The sequence below is a fragment of the Anabrus simplex genome, chromosome 2, assembly GCF_040414725.1.
Source record: "Anabrus simplex isolate iqAnaSimp1 chromosome 2, ASM4041472v1, whole genome shotgun sequence".
NCBI classification, from domain to species: Eukaryota; Metazoa; Arthropoda; class Insecta; order Orthoptera; family Tettigoniidae; genus Anabrus; species Anabrus simplex.
The window spans coordinates 663,167,222-663,191,154 of record NC_090266.1 but is presented as its reverse complement, the minus strand read 5'-3'; the positions used below and the strand labels follow the sequence as shown (position 1 = coordinate 663,191,154).

The window sequence follows — 23,933 nt, the reverse complement described above, 5'->3', positions numbered from 1 at the left end:
ATTAAGGGATAGATTTAAAAGTTACAAAATCATAGTCACCTCAATATCAAGCTGAAAGGGAATACGAGAGGGTTCCCCACTCTTTATTCCCTAAATTTGGTTAAGTTCTTTAGACTTGTTTGAAATTTACATTTAAAGTTTGAACTTTACATATGAGAAAATGAAAGTTACATTACAAAAGATTTGAAACCTCCCCCTCGAGCTTGCTTTCAAAGACTGTCACATTGCTAATTCGAATCTGCCATTATCTTGAGCTGGTGGACTTCCCGAAGATGGATGAGGCATGACCCGAAATATCAGAGCTTTTATAGTGGGGAGGAAGGTTCCAAATTTCTCTGGGTCAACACCCCCAATTTTCATTGGACAGTCAAATAAATATAAAAACCTGATTGGTTGCTTAAATGAATGTACAAATTTTCTCATTGGCCAACATCTAAAGTTGGCGGGAAGAGATAGAAGTGTTGATAACTTTTGAACATCAAAAACAAACTATAACCATTTCAGTTTAGGAAACCTTGACATGCAAAATTACTTTTAAAATTAATAGTTGATAGTAGCGACATCTGTTGAGAAATGTTCAAACTATTTCCAAAAAATAATGAGTTTCAGATTTCCTGATCTACGTGGCTTTCTACAAGGCGCTACTTTTAAATGAACGGGTCGGGTGTACCTCCGGTACAGTCCTGATGCCTATTTTCAGGGCTATAAATAAGCCCACTCACTGTCAATAATGGCATGGTAAAACAAAGGAAATTACATGAATTGCCAAATAAGTCAGTGTAGGAATAAAAATAAACATATAAGTTTACCTGTACCAAAATGTGAATTTTTGACAACAGAGGCAAGCGGCAGAACTCACAATTTAGCTCACATGCCTACTGCCGTGGTTGAGAGCCTGTGTGTTTGGAGGCATTTTGCAAAACTATAACATGACTGCTGGACAAAATATAGTATATACATTGACTAATGTGCCATCGGATGGATATATGATGCCCCAGGATGAGAAATGTGACTAATCTTGTCGTGTGACCGTATAGGGACAACGAAGTAGAACGTAACTTGGCAAGGATATGATGCATGTCCTATCCTCCTACCTGTACCTGTTGCAGGCAGTAATATTTTCCAGAAGACACTTACTTTCTGTGTCGACAAGTGTACTTAATTGGTGCTAGGGACAAAGTGACACAGGCTACATTTTGTCATTTGGTAAATGCATTTGAACTGAAAAGAATAATCATATTACTAATTACATTTATTATGGGTTTGAATTGATGAACGTACGAGGACGGTTTGAAAAGTTCTCGGAATCACCGCTAGATTGAAATAATAACATTAAGTTATTTATTAGACCACCTAATCAATACAAAATCGTCTTGGATGATTTACATAAATTTGTTAGCTAATAATCATCCAAGACGATTTTGTATTGATTAGGTGGTCTAATAAATAACTTAATGTTATTATTTCAATCAAATATCATCAATACGGACCAAAAATGATATTTATTACATGCAATCACCGCTAGATGTCAGTGCTAGAGCAACGAGGTTCCCGCGCAATAATCACACATCCTTTGTGAGTGAACACGTGGCGCATCAGTGCTCTAGCTGCAGGAGTGTGGTAGTGACGACTCTTTGTTGTTGTTCCCGCGTAGTGATTTGTGACAGTGGAAAAAACTGAGATTCGAGCAGTGATTAAATACTTTGTAAAGAAAGGTATGAAAGCAAAGGAAATTCATGCCGACTTTCAGAACACACTGGGGGACTCTGCTCCTTCATTTTCAACTGTTGCCAAGTGGACCAGCGAGTTTAAATTTGGTCGGGAGAGCTTGGATGATGATCCGCGTAGTGGACGGCCAAAAAGTGTTACGACCCCATAATTTATCGCAAAAATGCATAAAATGGTCATGGAGGATCGTCGACTGAAAGTGCGGGAAATTGCTGAAGCTGTAGGGATGTCTTCTGAACGGGTATATTATATTTTAACCGAAGAATTGGGTATGAAAAAATTATCCGCAAGATGGGTGCCGCAACTCTTGACATTGGACAATAAACGCACCAGATTGAAAATGTCCGAACAAAGTCTGGCCCATTTTCAGTGCAACCAACAAGATTTTTTGTGCCGGTTTGTGACTACAGATGAAACTTGGGTCCACTAATATACCCCAGAGACAAAACAGCTGTCAAAGCAGTGGAAACATGCTGATTCACCACCACCACCAAAGAAAGCAAAGGCAGTGCGTTCGGACGGAAAGGTCATGGCCTCAGTTTTCTGGGATGCAAAAGGCATTCTGCTGATAGATTATCTTCCTACTGGCCAAACAATTACGGGTCAGTACTATGCAAACCTCCTAGACCAACTACAGGAAAAGATACACGAAACAAGGCCTGGTTTGGCAAGGAAAATTTCATGTTTCATCAGGACAACGCTCCGCCGCACATAAGTGTTATTGCTATGGCAAAACTTCATGAACTGGGGTACGAATTGTTGCCACATCCACCTTATTTGGCACCATCAGACTTTCATCTATTCCCCAAGCTGAAAATTTTCCTCGGTGGACAGAGGTTTTCTACAAGCGAAGAACTGACAGCTGAGTTGGAGAGGTATTTTGCAGGCCTGGAGGAATCTCATTTTCGAGATGGGATCAAGGCATTGGAACATCGCTGGACCAAATGCATTAGTCTACAGGGAGACTATGTTGAAAAATAAAAGCAGTTCCACCGAGGTAAGATACTTAATTCTAGTACATTCCGAGAACTTTTCAAACCACCTACGTAAATGTTGTTTGATGGTGATAATTGTTTTAAAGGAGAGCTGAACTAAAAATTTATATTTGTTAGTCCACCTTCCCAGTCCTTGCCGTTTCCCATCCTTCTGTTGTCGAAAACCTTCATTGTGTTGCCATTGATGCTTTTACGGCCCGTACTTATAGACATGAAATGAAATGTCGTATGGCTTTTAGTGCTGGGATATCCCAGGACAGGTTCGCCTCGCCAGGTGCAGATCTTTCTATTTGACACCCGTAGGTGACCTGCGCGTCGTGATGAGGATGAAATGATGATGAAGACAACACATACACCCAGCCCCCGTGCCATTGGAATTAACCAATTAAGGTTAAAATCCCCGACCCGGCCGGGAATCGAACCCAGGACCCTCTGAACCGAAGGCCAGTACGCTGACCATTCAGCCAACGAGTCGGACACTTATAGACATGATACTCTATAGACTTTTGGGCTTATGCCGTGTCAAGAAAATAAGGTGAAATTCTTTACGCTTCGCAGAGAACTGTGCTCTGCGTCATCAGAAGAAAATCTTGACTGTCCACGAGAATGGCTTCTTAAACAATGACCTTTTGAAATTAAGACGTTATAATAGAAGTAGAAATGGTACGTTCATTCGTCACCAGATGGCTCCCCGGATGTGGCACAGCGCTAGCGTTCGAAGCGGAAGCTGACCGAACCATCAGAATCTGTCTAAGAGGGTCACATAACATGTGTAGGTAACATATGACATTGACAGGTGTATGACAGTGACACGTGTTAGTGCAACGTTAAACAAGTAGCAAAAAATAAAATAGTATCGATGTGTTTTAGGGTACTATTAAAAACATTTTTCTTCTATGCCTATTTGTGGGGAAGTAATAGCTAAATTGTCTTTAAAGTGTTGTGTATCTCAATGTTTCATTAAATATAAAGCGTTCATTTGGGATCAGTAATTCATGACCATTAACACATTGTGGTGTTATTAAACAAATTTACACTTTAATGAGAATATCTTCACTAAAATTTCTTGAAATCTATACAAAACCATTTATCTGAACTTCCATCTCTTCAAGACATTGAAGTAGTCATTCAACAGCTCAAGACGAGCAAAGCAACTGACTCAGATGGAAACTCTGTCGATAGTTCCAAGGTAGGTAGCCATGTAGTAGTACTGAATACAGTACCTTTTCTTTCTAAATATGCAGCGCTGAAATCGTCCTTGCTGACCTATGAAATGCTTTAATCATCACCATTTTCTGAAAGCAATACAAGACTCAGTGCTGTAATTATTTAGGAATATCCCTGCTTTCTGTTGCTGGAAATTTTCTTAGCAAGTAAATTAATTTGATTGAAGACTCTACAAGATAATTCTGAAAGAATTCAGTTAATAATTTCACAAGCTTCAAAAGTACTTTCCACCTCTCCTTGTTCCACTCATGGAAGTGTCCCTTCAGAAAACCAAGTGCTTTTTTTAGACTCAACTAAGGCATAATCAGTGTGGTCTTTTCTCTGTCAGACAAGTGCAAGAAAAATTCAAAAGAAAAAATCCAGCCTCTTTACAGGGTATTAATAGATCATGTGGAAGCTTTTGACTCTCTAAATCGAGAAGCTCTTAGGAGAGTCCTAGTTTTAGTTGGTTGTCCATGAGTGCTGCTGTTCTCGGTAACAGTGGGTCCGGAGAGCCCTTTCAGACCAGGTCACTATGGCTGTCAATCAAGTCAGTTGTAGTCTTCCAGCGGTTACCTGTGATGTACAAGTTGCATAGGATATAAGCAGGCACATGAAAATTTTTTCCCTATAAAACTGAGCGACTATGGGAGGAAATTCACATTTTGACTTTGAAAGTAGGGGGGAGGGTGGGTGTGTGTGTGTGTGTGTGTGTGTGTGTGATATATGGGATTAATACTGAAATACACAGTCTTATGTTATACTTGAACTTACGAGTTTGCTCTAATGACGCAAATATTCTTTAAATGGTCAATTATGCGGTGTGCATGGCGCAAACTTTGTTTAAGTTTCCTACAGCTCACAACATCCCTTAGGGGTTGGTGATCTGAACTTTCCTAATCCGTTCGTGCAAGGCTTTATTGGGGACTATCAGGTAAGACTTCCTCCAGTGTGGTGATGATTTATAGATTTGATAGAGGATTTTTTTTACCGTAGTGGACTGAACCAAGACCAAATTATACAGAGGATGACTTACAGATAATTTTGAATCCATTTAACCAAGCATATATCAGTTTTTAAATTAGCATGAAGAAAACCAAACTTCTTTACCAACCTGCATTAAACTCCAGCAAGACATATCTTCCATCACGGTCAATGGCTAGACCCACTTTTCTTACTTTGGCAGCAATCTCTTGACTGACTTGACTATTTGTCTACTATGATAGATATGAGAAACTACATATACTATACCAGGCTTCTGATTTAGAACATTTGGCTGCTGTACTCTACGTATAACCTTTTTAGTTACAGGTTGAGTGATCCTGGAAGATATTGGGTTAATTTTGTATCTGTGAAGATCTTTGTAATTTTACTGATGGTGTTTTCATTGTTCTCTCTTGATATTCAATTTTCGATTTGATTTCAGGATAAATATAAGGTAGAAATACACTATCTGACAAAAAAATTGAAGCATCCAGAAGGGGAGGAGGAAATGAAATGAAACTTCATGTGTTGAGAGGGTATGTGATGTTATATCAGTAATTACAAAATCAAGTGAAATTTACAAAGAACTTAGCAGTATGAGCCCACTTATCAGTATCGTGTTGCAACCCCTTTGGCCTGGATGCATGCACTGATTTGGTTGGGAAGGGTGTCACAAAGCCATTGTATCATCTCCCGAGGCAAGCTGGCCAACAACTGTGGTAAGTGGTCCTTGATATCCTGAATACTGGCACTGGGACGGAGTTGACGTCCGAGCTGGTCCCACACATGTTCTATTGAGGAGAGATCTGGTGATCTTGCTGGCTACGGGAGTAGCTCAACATCATGCGGACAGTTCATAGAGGCAAGTGCCATGTGTGGATGAGCATTGTCCTGTTGAAAAATGGTACCATGGTACTGTCAAATGAGAGGTAACACATGATAATGCAGGATGTCCGTGATGTATCATTGTGCTGTCAGTTCCCTCAATCACTACCAGCCATGATCTGAAGTAATACCTGATGGCTGTCCGCTCCATGTTGCTAGGAGTAAGACTGCTGTGCTTCTCCAAAACATTGGAAGAATGGGACCTCTCCCCAGGTTGCCACCATACTCGCAGACGATGGTCATCAGGGGTAGTACGGAAACACGATTCTTCGCTGAACACAGTGTGGTAACATTCATCAGCAGGCCATGTTTCCCGGTCATGGCACCACTCTAAATGTAGCCTTTCGTATTGTGTTAATGGCAGCCTACACACGCGACGTTAATTCCCTAGTCCTGCTGCTGCTAGTCTCCGACCAGTGGTGTGGGATGACATCGAATGTTGCAAGAAGTCCATTACTTGTTCTCGGATGGCAGGTACAGAAAATGTTGACCATCCTCCATTTTGGTGGTCAGACAGGGTCTACCGGAAAGTATGCCTGCCGTCACATTCCCATGCAGTCCAATGTTGGTCCACTGTCACATCCAAATGCCTCGCAAATTTGGAGGATTCGACCAGCCGGACAAATGGAGACCTACAAAAAGGCCCCTTTCAAACTATTGTCATGTGCTGATAACGCTGTTTCACTTGAGCACGCGGTATCTCTGTGTCCTTTACAGTGATAACTCCACATCTGATGCTGTTCACGTTCCTTATATACCCTACCTGGCCTGGTAACAAACAATGAACATGAACAACACTAATGCACTCTGGTAGCTGTTCTACCTGACACAGAGAATTGCAGATCTAATCATTTACATACCCACTGATGGTGTGTACGTGTACAAAGTTACATTGATATCTGACTATTTCTTCTGAGTGCTTAAATGTTTTTGTCAGGCAGTGTACTATATTATGCCTTTTTTCTGCTGTCACTCAGTCGGCGAACACGAGGCAGCTTAGCATGGTACGTTCGTGAGGCTGATTTCACTTTATCTGGACGCATTTAATTAAAATTTATAATAAAGAGGTTTGTAGCTGGATAGGCAGGTGGCAAGAACAAGTAAAATTTAACAACAATAAGGTGGACTTTTATTGAAAACAGCCCACATCAAAGAAATCAAACATTATTCTTCTGGCAAATTTTTTGTGAATCAAATCTGTGATATAGATGTTGATTCCCATATTTCAGGTTCCCTATGGGAATCAACATCTATATAATCTGATGGCCAGGCAGGCATCAACTTTTGGTAATGAGACAAAGTCTCTGATAGTGCATTGGTACTGCCGGTGGCTCCAAGTAGCCTATGCAGTGGCCTCCACTGTATGCACTAGCCATGCATCTTGGTGGGTGTGCTATTTACCAACTGATGAGCCCAACTTAGCACACGGGGGAAAAACGCTGGCAACCAGGAATGAGTTAGCTGGAAAATTTATAATGTCCTATAATGGACCATTTATATTGGTATTAATGAAATCTGTAATAAATTTGTAAAATCTTCACTTGATGTGACTCTATACAGTGCAAATGTTTAACGTTAATTTCATAATTCGAATCTTCTGCTGCATTTCATAAAGTAGACTTTAACTGAAAATCAACCAAAATATCTGTCATTAGTTGAAATCCCAATTTATCCATTCAATAAATTAATTTGGGGCAGACCGGGCGAGTTGGCCGTGCGCGTAGAGGCGCGCGGCTGTGAGCTTGCATCCGGGAGATAGTAGGTTCGAATCCCACTATTGGCAGCCCTGAAAATGGTTTTCCGTGGTTTCCCATTTTCACACCAGGCAAATGCTGGGGCTGTACCTTAATTAAGGCCACGGCCGCTTCCTTCCAACTCCTTGTCCTTTCCTATCCCATCGTCGCCATAAGACCTATCTGTGTCGGTGCGACGTAAAGCCCCTAGCAAAAAAAAAATTGGGGCAGATTATGACAATCATCTTGCAATGTGAACTATAATTTGTGAATATCTCATATCTGAGCAACATTAATTACCTCAATAACAAAATCTTCCTCTATGTAGGTTAAAATTCCTAAGAAATTGAGCATTCGCCTCGGTAATATTACGGCATCGTATCACCATCATGACCCTGTGGTTTACAAATTATGCCTATTTCTAATTATTTTACAATTATTTACACAAAATATGAGGCTTAATTCATATTTCTGCACATTAATATATAAACGTAGTGTTTACATGAACAGGAATTTTCTATTGTCTCTCACTTTAATTTATTAATGAATTAATTAATAATTAATGGAAGTATTAGGCTTGAGATTATTTTGAATTAATTATTCTCATTGGAGTTAATTCATCATATTTACATCCTATTTCTCATGTATGGAAAATTTTAGGAATTTATTTCTACTGGCAGCATCCATTTTATATAATGATTTACTGCTAAATTATTATTATTATTATTATTATTATTATTATGTGATTATTATTTAATTAGACTTCCTGGACTATCAACACGCTCGCTTACACATCTCATAAGTTTCATCTTTTCCTTCCTTCATCATTGCTCAATTCCTTCTCAAAAATTTTCAATCTCATTTGTAACTTTTTCTGCTAATATTTCGTTCTATCTTTGACTGATCCTATCTTTTTATGAGATCAAGTTAGATCATATTCTTTCTAGAACTTTATTATGTTAAATTCCCTGTTAAATTAATCTTTGAACCCGTTAGAAAATAGTGTATGCAAATCACTCAAATAGTGTCACACATGGTTCTAACTACGACAATGATCTGAACCTTCCACTATGTGAGAACTTCTGTACTTATCTAGACTGCCAGTGCTATGTCCATTGCAATGTAAATTTCGATTTTCAAAAATAAAAGTAAATCTTCGACTATAAAGGATGCAATCAAAATTTACATTGCAAGAAATGCTAGGTGACAACGGACATAGCATTGTCAGTCTAGATAAGTACAAAAATTTCTCATTATATTAAACACATTGAAAATAACTCAGCAAATAACACACATCAATCTACTTTAAAAGTACTCAACAACAATATCTTCAACTATTCCTGAATTTCCTCTCATTTATTCAACATATTGTTGCTGATTTTTAATCATTAATGATGATTTAGAAAAATCGGAAGACTATTATCGCCCATAATTGATTATTAAAGAATGAAATTCTCATATACAAATTCACAACACGCGGTTGGATTCAATTACAAATATTAATTAATTGTTTGCCTGAATATTAGGATAATCTGGTTGAAGGTCATAACTGACACACATGCACTTTGGTAAAACTAAAACATTTATATTCTATCCCTCCAATCCCAAATTTAGAAAAGAAAAGATGCTAAATCTAATTCTAATAGCAAAGAAATATCTAGTTCTAGAATATAATAAAACATTTTACTACAAGAAAAGAAAGAAATTAATAAATACTAAATGTACTCGTGCTGACATGATGTTGACTGATTCTGATTGACTTGGTTGAGCATGTTGACTGTTTTCCTGGTCATCAGGTTGGAATGTTCAGGTTCATTGCATCAGCAGCACAATTTTCAGTTTAGAATGTCATGGCATCTGTAATTATCCTCGTGGATTGCTGCTCCTGATGATCCATGATGTAGGAAATAGAAGTTATCCCTTGTCGTCGTCGATTCATGCCGATGATCTTGCAGTTATGGGTCACTGAAACAAATGATTTTGGAATAATGTAACACATGAATTCATACTGCACAATCTTCTGTGAAACAGCTAGACTTTTTGCCTTTTGTGGGCTGAGTTAAATCTCATGAAAGTCTTGAGGCCGCTGATCAGTCCTTGCCATAAATAACAAGAATGTTATCAGCTGCAGCTAGCTCCTTCCTTGGCCGCAGTATGCTTCCGAGCAAATATAACAGAGAATCCAGAGAGTTACAAGCAGGGAAGAGATAATACAGAGCAATGAGCAAATAATACAGAGAGTCTATGCGTATTTCCACAGCTTTTATCAATTTGCATTAGTAGGTGTAAGACATTCATTTTGGCTCTTATTGGTTGTATTTCACATCCAAATGATCATTGGTTCAACACATGTTTGCAGATAGAATTCTCAAAGTTTTCACCTGCAGGCTTGCGCGCTACACTTCCTCTTGGTGTATCACTAGGTCTAACTTGTCCTTGACTGCATGCTGCACATGAAAATGAATTACACAACCTCCCCTCCGGTCAGCAAGTTCGCTGCTAGCTTACCTGCACTTCGCTCGCAACGGGACGGAATGGTAATCAGCCGTTCACCAAGCCAACTCAAAATTTTATGAAATAAATATCCACATAAATTACGTCCTTTTACATTAAGAAAGTATCTAGTACGTGGGTACTGTGAGAGAGAGAGAGAGAGAGAGAGAGAGAGAGAGAGAGAGAGCGCGCTAGCTTTGGTGTTAAGTCTAGTAAACAGAAATATTATCATCAATCATTTAATTAGAATTCTGTGTTCTAATTTACAGTAAAATATACTAGTACATATTCATAAATTGAGCTCTGACATACAGTAATAGATTAAGTTTGGTAGAAAAAGATTGAATGGTGAAATGCTAATTCCAAGGAGAAAATATAAGATGTAAAAAGCGCAAGAAATTGCAAAGACGATTTTATTTGTTAATGTCTTCTGATATATGGTATTTCCTGAAATATTTCAATGATGTTTTTCTTTCTAATACATTGTGTCGGAATTATGATTATGTGAAATCTGTACATCTCCTGTCAAATATAGCAAGTTATGTATATAATCTGTTGGAAACAGTCAAAGGTGCTTAATAAATTGTCTTATTCTTTTACAGTTGTAACGGGTTGTACAGATGGTATTGGCAAAGCTTATGCACTTGAGCTGGCCCATCAAGGTCTCAATCTTGTTCTGATCAGTCGTAGCATGGAAAAACTGACTCTGCTATCGGAGATGATTGGTATGTGTTTCAGTTAAACTAATCTTAATGTTGAATATTTAAAATTTTCTTAACTCCAGAATCTGATATTTATTCTTTGTTGATTTGTGGTAAAGTTGCATAAGTTATCAAGCTTTCAGAAATTATACATCTGTTATTTATTTATTGTTATATATTATTTATTTTCCTTAGACTATAACGAAGAGTGTTCATTTCTTTTTTTGAGCATCAGATGCTTGTCAATTTTAATGATATGTGCTCTAATGAAAGAGCTGGTAGCAGTAAAACTGACTCCAATTGATACGTGCTTCCCGCAGTACCCCCCCAGTATAACATACCCTCAATCTGCTGGCTGGATTGTGGAAAGTAAGCACCAGAATTACAATTGGTGGCTTCCGAGCCATGTGGGTATAGCAAGAAATAAGTTTGAGGGGCTTGAGAGTAAATAATGGTAAAGGACATGGCATGTTCATTAGCAACCACAAACTTGTCAACATTGTGTTTCACTTGTGGTTGCTATTAAACGTGCCATGTCCTTTACCATTATTTACTCATTATTTATTTAATAGCAACCACAAGTGAATTACCATGTTGACAAGTTTGTGGTTGCTATTAAACATTGCAAGAAATCAGCTTTGTTTCCCGTATCAAGTCTTATTTACATTAAATCAATAAGAGTAAACTTCTGCCTGTTTGATACTATATATTTGCTTTAGCAAATCAATTATTACAACATATTTCATGCCTTAGGAACATCTTCAGCCGCTTAGCAATGCTTAGGTGAAATTACATAGAATTATTATCTTCTCAAAAAACTGTCTTAAAATACACAGTTTAAAAAATTAGTGGAACACGTCTTGTAACATCTGGTATGTGAACGATAACTTGGTAGATGAGGTTCCAATGGTCGTACAGCATACCTTCAGACCTTAGCTACTCAGGGTATGTCAAATTGAAGTTATATGTAGGCATAGCCATGCATTAAACTGTCAGGTGACCCCTCAAAACAAAGTGAATAGCGTTGCGTCCGTGTGTCGTCATGAGGTACACGGACTATTGCGGTCATCTGATCATGTACCGAAACCAGCACATCGCATGAGACATCTTAACGAGGTTCAAGTCGCAAGGACCGTCACTTTGATCCAGGAAAGGTGGACTTTTTGTCGTGTTGCTGTGGATCTCAATGTCTCTCTGTCAGTTATTCAGTGCTTGTGGAATCGCTACAATAGACAGGCCAGTTCACAAGGAGGGTTGGACAAGGTCGTGTATGCATGACATCCCCATCTGTGCGTTGCGGTGTCGTTCAGCAACTGCCAGAGAACTGCAACTAGACCTCAGGAGGGTCATTGGAGTCACGGTGTCTGGCCAGACAGTAAGGAACAGGTTAAGAGAAGTTTCCTTACGACCCAGGCGTCCTGTTCGAGTGCCCCATTTAACGCAGCAACATCGCGCAGCTCGCCTTCTGTTTGCCCGTGCCCATGTCAACTGGCAACTTCGCCAATGGAGACCTGTGTTGTTCACAGACGAGTCCAGATTTCCCTTGACACAGCGTGATGGACGTCAACATGTATGGAGGCACTGTGGTGAGCAGTACATACCAAATGTTGTCCAGGAAGGCGACCGATTCGGACAAGGTTTTAGGATGATGTGGGATGGCATCAGTATTGATGGCCGTACGGATTTTGTCGTCCGTGGTAATCTTACTGCTGCGGGGTACATCGAGCGGATACTGCAACAGCATGTGTTGGTTGCTGCATACGGTGTTGGCCCTGAATTCATACTCGTGCACGACAATACCAGGGCTCATGTAGCGTGCATCACTAGAGCTGTCTTGCGAGAACTGGACATTCAAGAGACGGAATGGCCAGCAGTGAGTCCCAACCTTAATCCCATCGAGCATGTGTGAGAGAGGCTTGACAGAAGTGTTCGTGGGTGTCCGGTTCCACCACAGACTCTCCAAGACCTCGAACAGGCTCTTATTGAAGAATAGGACCTGATACCGCAACGTGACCTCTGTCAACTTATACGGAGCATGCCATATAGGTGCCAAGCTGTGATAAATGATCGTGGGGGACATACACCATACTGAAGCTCTCCAAATGTGATAAAAATCCACCCTAAAGGACTGTTATCACTTTGTTTTCACCCTTATTTTACATTTACATTTGTGTTCTGAAAATGAACGCGAATCCATTGATTTTCTTTTGTATACTTCAATGGTAAAGAATAAAGGTTTAGTTGGTAATATACTTGGGTGTGAGGTATTGTTTTGTAGAGCATGGTATACATTCAAGAACATGTTCCCCTAATTTTTTTTTGAACTGTGTAGTACCTTTGTTATGGTTAAAACAAAACTATGGTAATTTGAAAGGATAAAAATAAATAGAACACGTGGGGAGGGTTGAATGGGGTGGCAAAGTGGGAAGGGGAGATGGATCTACTTAAATGTAAAATTTCCTATTCACTTAAATAGATGTTAAAAAATTGTTAGAATATAGCACTCTTGTTCATATGTGATGTGTGTGTTTTTCTAAGTTGTTCATTAAAAAAATTTGAAAAAGAATTTTTCATGTCGAAGTTACATCTTAATTGAAAAAACTGTTCTCTTCAGCTGCTCTTCTTTTTTTGAAGTGATTGTTGTTTTATTTTATTTGGTGAAATTGGGCCTCTTGAATTTTTGTTTATTAAGGGACCCTCTGAAGCTGATTGCTGTCTTATTGGTGTTATGGAAAAACTTGCCCAAAGTCTTGATGTGTCATGAACCTACTATGTCCTTTGAGGTGTCTAGCAACAGATGGAAAGCCGCAACAGCTGCTGCTAGACCCCTCCAGAGGTGTACAAAAGTACTCTTTTATGGTGGTTTTTAGAGCATTATTAAGTAGCTGAAGATGTTCCTAAGGAATGAAACATGTTCTAATAGAGTAATTAATTTGCTTAAAGCAGAAATATATAGTATCAAACAGGTAGAAGTTTACTTTCATTGATTTAATGCTATTAGACATGCCATGTCCCTTACCATTATTTACTTCTGAGCCCCTTAGTTAACTTACCAGGCTGCCAAAGAGGCAGTAACTTTGCCTCCATTTTCTTAGAAATTCCTGGCAGGGATATATGTTGTCAGCTGAGACATTGTTAATGTCGTATTGGGAGGAGGAATAGCACAATACCCCTCTTTCCTATAAGCTGAGAACGATTAAAGGAGCAACAGAGGTGCAGAGGACTTCCATAGAGTCTCCAGGGAGAAGCGGTGGTATTGTTTTCTGATTGTCCATGGTGTAGCAAAGCACTTCTGAAGGGAGAACTCCCTTTTTTTCTTTCCAGTTTTTATAACATGAACCGGGCGAGTTGGCCGTGCAGCTAGGGATGCACACCTGTGAGCTTGCACCCGGAAGATTAGTGGGTTCGAACCCCACTGTCGGCAGCCCTGAAGATGGTTTTCCTTGGTTTCCCGTTTTCACACCAGGCAAATGCTGGGGCTGTACCTTAATTAAGGCCACGGCCACTTCCTTCCCACTTCTAGGCCTTTCCTATCCCATCGTCGCCAAAAGACCTATCTGTGTCGGTGTGACATAAAGCAAATTGTAATTTATAACATGAATCAAGGGCATGTCTTTTATGCCAGGAAAGAAGCAGTAAAGAAAACTTCATGAACATGAAAAAACAAATGCGATTTTGAATGTGAGGTAACCTATAGCATCAATAGCTATATGGATAGCCTATAGCAAGCAATAACGACTACAATCGATCAAATTTGTAATGTTTTGATGTGCTTACTATTGGATATTCTTTGTTGTTGCAGAATGGCGAGCTTGATCAATTGCATTAGCAGTTTTTCTAATAGCTAAAATGGGATATGTGACTTTCACCACAAAATAAGGGCATAGGAAAAATTTCACAACCCAACGAATGACTGTGTTTGTTCACTGTGTAATGACGTGTGTGATATTTACTACCTCGTAAAATGTAAAACCCGACAAAAGACTCTGACTGAATACTGCAAAGTGTGAAATTCAGTAATACGTAATATTCATTTGAGTGCTCATTATTATTATTATTATTATTATTATTATTATCATTATTAAATGCGCTGACGTAGGCAAGCCTAGTGTAAATGTGAAGTGCATCGTGACACCGTTCGGGCCATGTCATGTTGTGTTTCTAACCTACCTTTCTTGTGAAGGGTTCAGAAGTTTTGAGGCACGACTAGTAGCTTGTAATACCATGCATGCATAATTTTGTAAATACAGAACAAGATTTAAAATAAAGTGGCATCACATTGTAAGATGAAGGTTGTGGGTTGATTTAGAGATTTTGAGTTTGTGAAGTATGTTTGTGAGTGTTCAGGTTTGATCCAGCCAATCCGAAGCTGCCATTCATATCATTTTAAATCGGTTGAGCGCGATCTTGAGACCTGGCTGCCAACTGTATTGTCTCCATCACCATGTGGTTAAGCTACCTCTCTTGGTGTGCATGGTATTCTGTACGGTTCCTGATCTTTTGCCTTTTCTTCAGGAATTCGTGTTTTTCATATTGTTGTTTCTAGTCTTTATATCTCTGCTTGTCCCCATATCACTGGTCTTGTCCAGGCCCTACCTTGATCTATGCAGACCAGTGGACTGTGGCTCTAACCTGTGGGCTTAGTTACTAAGTAGACAGGTTGGCAACCTTGTGCACCGCTCGGTTACGTCCTCCCCAAGAAATAAACAAATGACAGTCGTTCCATGCGTACTACTTGTGTCAAAATTAGGTAACAAGGGCTGGACTATTGATCTTGTCTTCTAATTCTTTCAGCAGCAAATCAGCCTTTCTCTTCTTTTTTGCAAAGAATCTTCAACTTGCGATGCTTCATGTTTCTCTAGATTTTGGACATACAAAGCATGAGCATTCCTTGCAGCATGGAGCATGTTCATATTAATGAACGTCTTTTCAACTTCACCGAGGTTTGAAATAGTTTTGTCTGTACTTTGCTCAGAATTTGAAAAGAATGGTATTTCTGTATCGGTCATGTCCATAGTAACAAGGAAATGCACTTTTTTACTTTTCCGTAATTTCTGTCTGTATGTATGTATGTATGTATGTATGTATGTATGTATGTATGTATGTATGTATGTATACGCATCACGAGTAAACGGCTGAAGAGAATTTAATGAAAATCGGTATATGAAGTTTGGGGGATAAGCCACTACAATCCAGGGTATAAATCATTTTACTCACGCTGAATGAAATGGTAGTTTAGGGGAAGTCCTAAAATTGAATTCTCGAATATTTATATTATTAGTGGTCCTATCGATAAATACTACATAACTAGAATTAGAGTCGGGTAATAAGAAACTACAGTCTTAAGTTTTAAGCAATTTTATTCGCACTGTATGAAATTGTAGTTTAGGGGAAGGCGCCTAAAATTTAATTTTTAAATACCTATGTTATTAGTCCAATCGAAAAGTACTGCATAACAAATGTTATAGAGAATACAATTTCTGACCATTTATGTTTTATTCAATTTTACCGTACCGACTATGATAAGAGTGGTATTTCAGAGTCGGAAGAAAACTAAATGTGAAGGCCTACAATACTGAAAGCGCATAACATTGATTAACAATAACATTACATTGACCATTGTTTGTGGTGATGTTCTTTGTCTCTTATGCTGCCGCTCAACTCTGATATATGAGATTACTGCTGCGTACCGAGTATAACAGCCTGACTAAATATTGGCGGGAAATAGCTGGGGATGCTTAAAGTAAATACAAAATTTTAATATTCCACCTTCTCAATACTAAAAAATCATTTGATGTTTTACAAAAACATTACAATGATATTAATAGGTACTAGTTTCGGTCCACTGTGGACCATCATCAGCATAGCCAAATTACAACAGTAAAAGACATAGTGATAAAATAAAGTAAAATAATGTGGAGAAATGAGAGAGGATCTAGAAGGATGGGATGGTGGTGGAATGACAGACAAAAGTGAAAAACCGTATATGCGAATTATGGTAAAAGAAACAGAAGTGTTCACATTGACAAGTAAAATCTTTGTGAAGTCACGTAAAAACTCTTGATGAGATAGTCTTTGGTTGACAGTTACTCCTGTGTTGCACAATTAAAATTTATAACTAAGTGTATGCTTCTAGAAAGTTCTAGATGTGAGTTCCACTTTAGCGTAGAGGGAAGAGTTGTCTGATGAAACCAGCATAAGATTAAAAGTTGACAAAGTTGGACATGTTCTATGGTGGAATGAAAAGCTTGCTTTGTTAAACAGAAGTAGTCTCAGTTCAATTGGAACCCCAATGAACCTGGGGAAAGAAGTTAGTATTAACGCGAGTAATCAAATAGAGAACGAGCGAGGCACCGGAAAATATAAACGATGACTCACCTTGCGCTGTGTGGAACAAATTTGCTGTATTGAATGCAACTTACGGAGTGAGTGTAGCGCAAAGTAGATCAGCGGGAGAGGGGGTAGGTGAATACGGAGGGGAGGAATGACGTAAGTGGTGGAAGGTGGGAGGGATGGGAAAGGTTCAAGGCAGGGGTGAACGGGAGAGGAAGTGATGGTGTTTGTATTGACGGGGGACCCTTAATTGACTTAAAGAAAGAGTTTTGAACGAGCGATTTGTTTTTTCTCTAGTAAGTAATGAAAAGGTCAAATAAAATATTGGGTAACTCAGTTATTTCGTTAAGATTGTAGTTGGCATTAAAGTATTGATCCAAATGAATGTAAAAGTTCTCAATTATATTGAGTAGAGGTCCTTTCTTAGCTATTTCAAGAATGTCCATGTCTGTTTCGATATTCGTGAATTTGTGGTTATAGTTGACCATGTGTTGGCCAATAGCTGAGAATTTCTTATATCTGACTGCATTGAAATGTTCCAAATATCTAATGTTGAAGCTCCTGCCGGTTTGCCCCACATAACAAATATTAGAACATGTATTACATTTAATCCTGTAGACGCCTGATTTTGTGTACCTATTTATTAATATGTGATGTGTTATGTAAGATTTGTGTGTTGTTGTTGGTTTTAAAGGCTATTTTCATACCTTTTTTCTTTAAAACATTGGTGATGTTGTGAATTCCATTGACGTAAGTGAAAATGGAAAAAGAGTCATGTTTAGATGGTTCTTTTTTAAGTGTGGTCTTGGGGCGAAATTTATGTTTGTTAATGATATTTTCTATGAAATGGCAATTGAAGCCATTGAATCTGGCAATGTAGCGGATAGTATTCAATTCGGTATAAAGATCTTTTTTATTCATGGGAACATTGAATGCTCTATGTACAAGACTGTTATAGGTTGCTTTTTTGTGGGGGAGGGGGTGAGCTGAATCTTGTCGGATTGTGACGGCTGATTGGGTGGGCTTTCTGTAGATCTTGTAGGTTAAAGATTCCTGTTGTCTAGTGATGGTAAGATCCAGAAAATTGATTTTTTGATCTACTTCCGACTCCAATGTGAATTTAATATGAGGATCGATGTTATTAAGTGTTTGAAGTGTGGTGTGAGCATCTTCCAAATTCTCGTTAATAACTACTAGGACATCGGCATACCTAGCCCAAAGGAGGATATTGTCGAATTTATTGTTGATTTTAGTATTCTCAAGAAAGTCCAAATAGATTTCTGCAAGAATGCCTGATGCAGGTGAACCCATTGCCAGACCGTTTTGTTGATAGATGGTACCATTAAACGTAAAAAAGTTGTTGTTTACGACTAATTTGAACAATGTAATGAAATCTTGAATTTCCAATTTACTCAAATGACTGTTTTTGTGTAAGTTACTTTTGATGATGGGAATTAATTTAGAAATTGGAATGCTTGGGTACATGTTTACGATATCAAAGGAGTGAAATGAGTAGTGAGGTTGCATGTTAAATTTATTTTGTCTATTAATTCAAAGGTATTTCTAACCGACTTATTGGATGAAAAACGGTAAGTTTTGCTTAGAAACTTTTGAATAAATTGTGCAGTTTTATACAAAGGGCTCGGTCTAAAATTGATGTTTGGACGAATGGGAGCACCTGCCTTATGAATTTTTGGAAGAGCTCTAGCCGTAGGAAGCCCAGGGTTCATACTTATAAGCTGGGTTTTTTCGTGTTCAGTGAGTAGGAGGGAGTTTTTTAAGGTTTGTTTAAGGAGTCTTTGGACTTTTTGTGTGGGGTCTTTTTTAATTATGGAAAAGGAACTATCTTTAAAGAAGTCTGATGTTTTACTGATATATTCATTCTTATCAATGATTACGGTCGTGTTGCATTTATCAGCCTTGGTCACAATTAGGTTGTTGTCCTCAATTTTTTTATTTAGGGTGTGCAGGAGCTTCAATCCGGTTTGTACATTCCTATTATTAGAATTGGCGGGAAAATTGGGTGAATTATTGCGAAAAAGGATGTTATTAAGTTTCTTTTTGATGTCATATCTTAATTCATCTTGTGTGTCTAAAGGCGTTTTAGAGATAGCTAATTCCGATTCTGTTATCATTGTAATAATTGAATTGGTTGTGTTCAAATCGGGCCAGTTATGTTTGGGTCCCTTGGCTAAAATTCCTTCTTCATTTGGATTTTGAAATCAGTTCATGAAAGAGAGCTCTGTATTATAGTATCTGTTAATGCACCCAACAGTAAGTACATAGTTCTGCTGGACAGTTATGCCATTTAAAAAAGATAATCTAAAGACAGCACTATAAAATGATTGAATAAATGTATGTAAACATCACATGTACTCCAGCTCCGTACGGTCAGTTGTTGATGAACATGCCTCTAAGTTGTTCTCATAGTATCCACCTGCAGCAGCCCATTGCCATACGCACGGAGCCTACTGTCGCTAATGCCAATCATTATCTTCCTTAATTCTCACACAAAAGTATCTGCCTTTAGAGAAATAACACTATGTAAGAACAAATAAAACATTACTCATAAATTTTTTAACATCTTCATCCAACTATTGAAATAATGCTTCTATTATGAGCGTATGCTATAAGAGGAGAGAATTGTTGAAAGATTATTTCTGTTTTACTTACGTTATTCGCTCAGAGAATAAGAAATAAAACTGCTAAATTTGTTTACAATTGTCTAGTTTTGTGAAACAGAATACTACTAATATTACCCTTCTAATATAAATGGTGAACAGATAACAGAAGACTGCTAGTTTTTGTGAAACAGAAACTTGTTATTTATTGAACCCTTTAGGTCCATATTGAGGGATACCTACCTTCCTTACCTATCAGCAAAGTTCATGAGATCTGTCTCTTGGGTCGTTTCGGGTTCTTCGTCACTTGCTTAGGTAAAGGTAGGGTTCATTAATTCTAATCTATCTACCGGAATGAAAGGTCTGTTTAAAAGATTCCTATTTATTCAGGAAAATTCTGAAGCATGTCAATGGTATCATAGAAGTCAACTGTATCCACTGGACACCACAATCATTTTTACATAATGGTCAGAACACTGGTGTGAGACTTTAACGTAACCGCCTGACGGGCATTCATACTAGAAACCATTGTCTCAATTATTAATCATTTAAGAAAGTAAAGTCTGGAAATCCTTAAATTCGGCTTCCATGTGAGACCACATGTACCATCGTAGTGATTCGTTATGGTCCAGCCCTCGTAACACGAACTCTGGACTCTAGGTATAATTAAGGCAGTCCAATTGGGGTGTGCCACACAGTGGTTCTACGGCATGGACCCTTAATTGAATCGATGTGACCTGCGTCTATGTCATGGACCGACATCTACTCTTCTAAGTTACTTTAAAGTCATTGTGGATGATGACTGCAAGGAAATGATGCTACAATGGCATATGGCCCTAATCTAAGTCACAGAGGTTGATGACCCCCTGACCATCCAAGTTTCTAGGCTGAAGGCTAAACACAATTAAGTTACATCGGTTGATGACCAAAGTTCCACTTTACTTATCCCCAGCACATTCACTGCTCAATCCATCAAAGTTCAATAATTACAACAATAGCAATGCTCACAAACTTAGTGGCAGAAAAATCCATTTCCTTCGGATATGTCCCCTTAATCATTACTTTATTTTTCCCAGAAACAAACTAAAATTTCCAGAATGCATCTCCAAGTTATTCGCTTGATTAAAGTTATTTCAAAATGCGGTTTCACTGAATTTAATAATTAAATAAATTTAAATGATTTAACGAAATGTTAACGATCAGTAAATTTTATCTCCGCGGACTCTGGTTTCTTCACAAATTTCTACGCAGCTGTGATGTGAGTTCAATATTGCGATGTTTATCTGGCTGGAAAAGAATTTTTACATAATTCATGTCCAGCTACATATATCCTATCTCGTGATATCATGCTTAAAAATCTAATCTAGTCCTAACCGTTATTAACACTTGGATATCATAATAATCTACGTACAAACCAAACAACTCGCCATATAATTACGATGTCATATCTCGTCATCACTGAATTTTGCACACCCCTCGCATACAAACCGATCGTCACGACCATCGCTCTATATTTTGGACAACCCTGAAATTGGGTTACTCTGTTCCTTATACTCAAAGTTCGTGATTTCAAATGTTCACTACGTCCCCATTTACAGTATTTCACAATACTTAGATCATTACCGGCTATGAATTTCAACTAAATCCAGCATTTTAACGTTTCCCCTGGCCGAGAATTACAGTACAATCTCAACTCCACTTCTTTCCCGCTATCATAGCTGAGGTCTCTCACCCCATGCTCGCTTGGCAGTTACATAAACCACCCGGTTCGTTCTACCTGACTGACTTCTCAAAATGCTCCCTTTAAACTCTGCCGACATGATTAAACAAATACGATATTCTAACCAACAAAATGCACAGATATGCTTCAAGATGCCCACACTAATTATACGCGTCGCCAATTATACCGCTATGGATTTCTATGAATTTCTTTCCATTCTCAACATATAAAATATTGTTCGGGTTATCATGTCCCGGCTTCAAATGACAGGACTCTAACCTGATTCGCACATCTCATCTCAACTCATATAAAACATTCCTCGGGCTTCCGTGACCCGGCTTCAATGACAGGTCCAACCTGAATCACAAAACTAACCTCTGTTTCCCAGCTCCACAATTATCATCGACCAAGAACTGGAATAAAATCCCCACTAGAAATCCCAACGTCTAATATCGCACAATGCATTAATCATGAATAACTTCGCATAAATGATATCGTATTTAATAACTTGATTTTTACGAGAAATGACTGAAACATTCTACTAGATCTTTTATTGTCAGTCAGACACAGTTTAAAAATGGGCATTAAATAAAAACGTTTCTCTCCGTGACCAAATTCATCACCCTAGGTTCTCATCCGACAGCGCGCTTCCACTCGATTGAAAATGAGTGACCATGGATTATTATTATTATTAACGTCAAATTGCAGACAGAAGAATGTTACGTCGAATGAACATCTTAATTTGACATCACAAAATATAGGCAGTACACTCACACGGATGACGATCTACATTGGACGTGATATCACTTCGAACCCTATTCAATAACTTTTTACAACATTATACGGCCCTCGCAAGACTTCAAAATTTTATCCAAGTGGAAAATAAAACAAATGACTCTTTTAGTCGTACTCTCACATTTACAAAACTTAGTAGGGTGACCACTGCGTCGTATATCCCCATTTACAAATACACTTTAAGAAATCACGAGACAGGATATAAGAGGTAGTAAGATGGAAAATCACCTACCTCATGTCTTCATGCCAGTATTCGTCTTAGGGCTCACCTGTGACCCTGGCATTTTATTTAGCCATCTTTACATTCATGGCTGTACATCTCATTATGTTTCTTCAGGTTTCCTGGAATAAAGCATAAAAAAAAAAGAAAATACCCTTCACTTGATTGCTTGAACGCACACGATGGACTATAATTATTTCCGCACACGAATTACTTAATCACATTAGAATTTATTCAGTACTTTGACCGTCCTATCTGGTACAGTTATTTCACTCAAGAAAACTATCTCCTCATGGAGTCAAGACTTAGCCGCAATGGCTAAAATCTGCAGTTGAACTCAGTCTACTTTCGTTGGTTTGATTTCGCAGAGCAGCTCAACAATTTTTCGTCCGCTTTGTATCACAAATGCCGGAGAAGGAAGCTTCGTCATGGCGTCCCTTCATATTTATAGCAGTTACCCCCTCTCTTCGGATCTCTCCCTTTTGCCGCCAAGAAAATTTCTCTAAATATTCTGACTTACCTAAACTGTAATTTCAAGAGTTTTGAAAGTGACTACATGCTTGCTACATTTCTGGCGGTAGTGTTCATGGACATTTAAAAATTTTACGGGTTCGATTTGTGAGATGATTGACCTCCTTTGATAGGCACTATATTTTTTTGACTTGGCGTGGTCACGCCATGTACACGCGCTTTGAAATAGTTCATAAAAATGACTTGAGATTCTTCCGCCGTCGACACGTGTGGTTGACGTCACGTACCCCAGAGCGTGGGACCGAAGGTAATCACCCCCTCGTCACGTGTCAAATCCATGCTATCAAGAATCCAACTTTTAATTTAATTGTTATATAATGCATAATGTTCTTAGGGCACGAAGGTCATGGGTTCACTATTGATGAAACTAAACTCTTGGAATTACTGGGTTTATTTTTCAGTATCATAATAATAGCTTTTAATACTAGTCTTTTATGAAATAGGCCGCAGCACATACATGTGAATCAACTGTTGTGCAGTTGCGTGTGATTTATAAGATGTCAGTGACATTACTCAGTGATCCAAGCTGACAAAAATGAAGGGAAGTAGTTAATCAGTAAATGAACAGTATGTGCACCATTTCAGTGCTGTTATTGTGTCAGTGTACGTTGAATTTCTGGCAATAGACTATGCGAGTTGTCTATGCTATTTTCATAATATTTTCAGGGCATAAACAACAATGCATAATCGAACTTACCTGCTTACCTGTTACTAAATAAATGCACCAGCCTAGCTGCAGTCGGTCGATTACTCTGTTCTCGTGACGAGAGTATGGGTTAGGAAAATATACTATATTTCCTTTTAATTACGAAATTAGCCACTCAGTTGCATTTTAAATATATAATTTTACAAAGCATAAGTTTCTATGTTCATAATCAGTTTTTCTTTACAATAGATAACGCTCGTAGTACAAGAAAAAAAATGCCATAAAGACTTACATCTATAATTTCCAGAGACAACATGAAATAGCGTGATGATTCTGCGCGGA

At 38.3% G+C, this 23,933-nt stretch overlaps 1 protein-coding gene across 2 annotated transcripts in view; it reads left to right on the top strand.

Annotated features, from left to right (window-relative positions):
• The window catches only part of LOC136863017 (inactive hydroxysteroid dehydrogenase-like protein 1), a 101,664-nt gene that overhangs the window by 9,819 nt on the left and 67,912 nt on the right, over positions 1-23,933 (top strand). For both annotated transcript variants that reach the window (XM_067139324.2, XM_067139323.2), the window contains exon 2: positions 10,627-10,749. In XM_067139324.2, the coding sequence (XP_066995425.2) occupies positions 10,627-10,749 (123 nt within the window). The remainder of the gene's footprint in view (positions 1-10,626; positions 10,750-23,933) is intronic.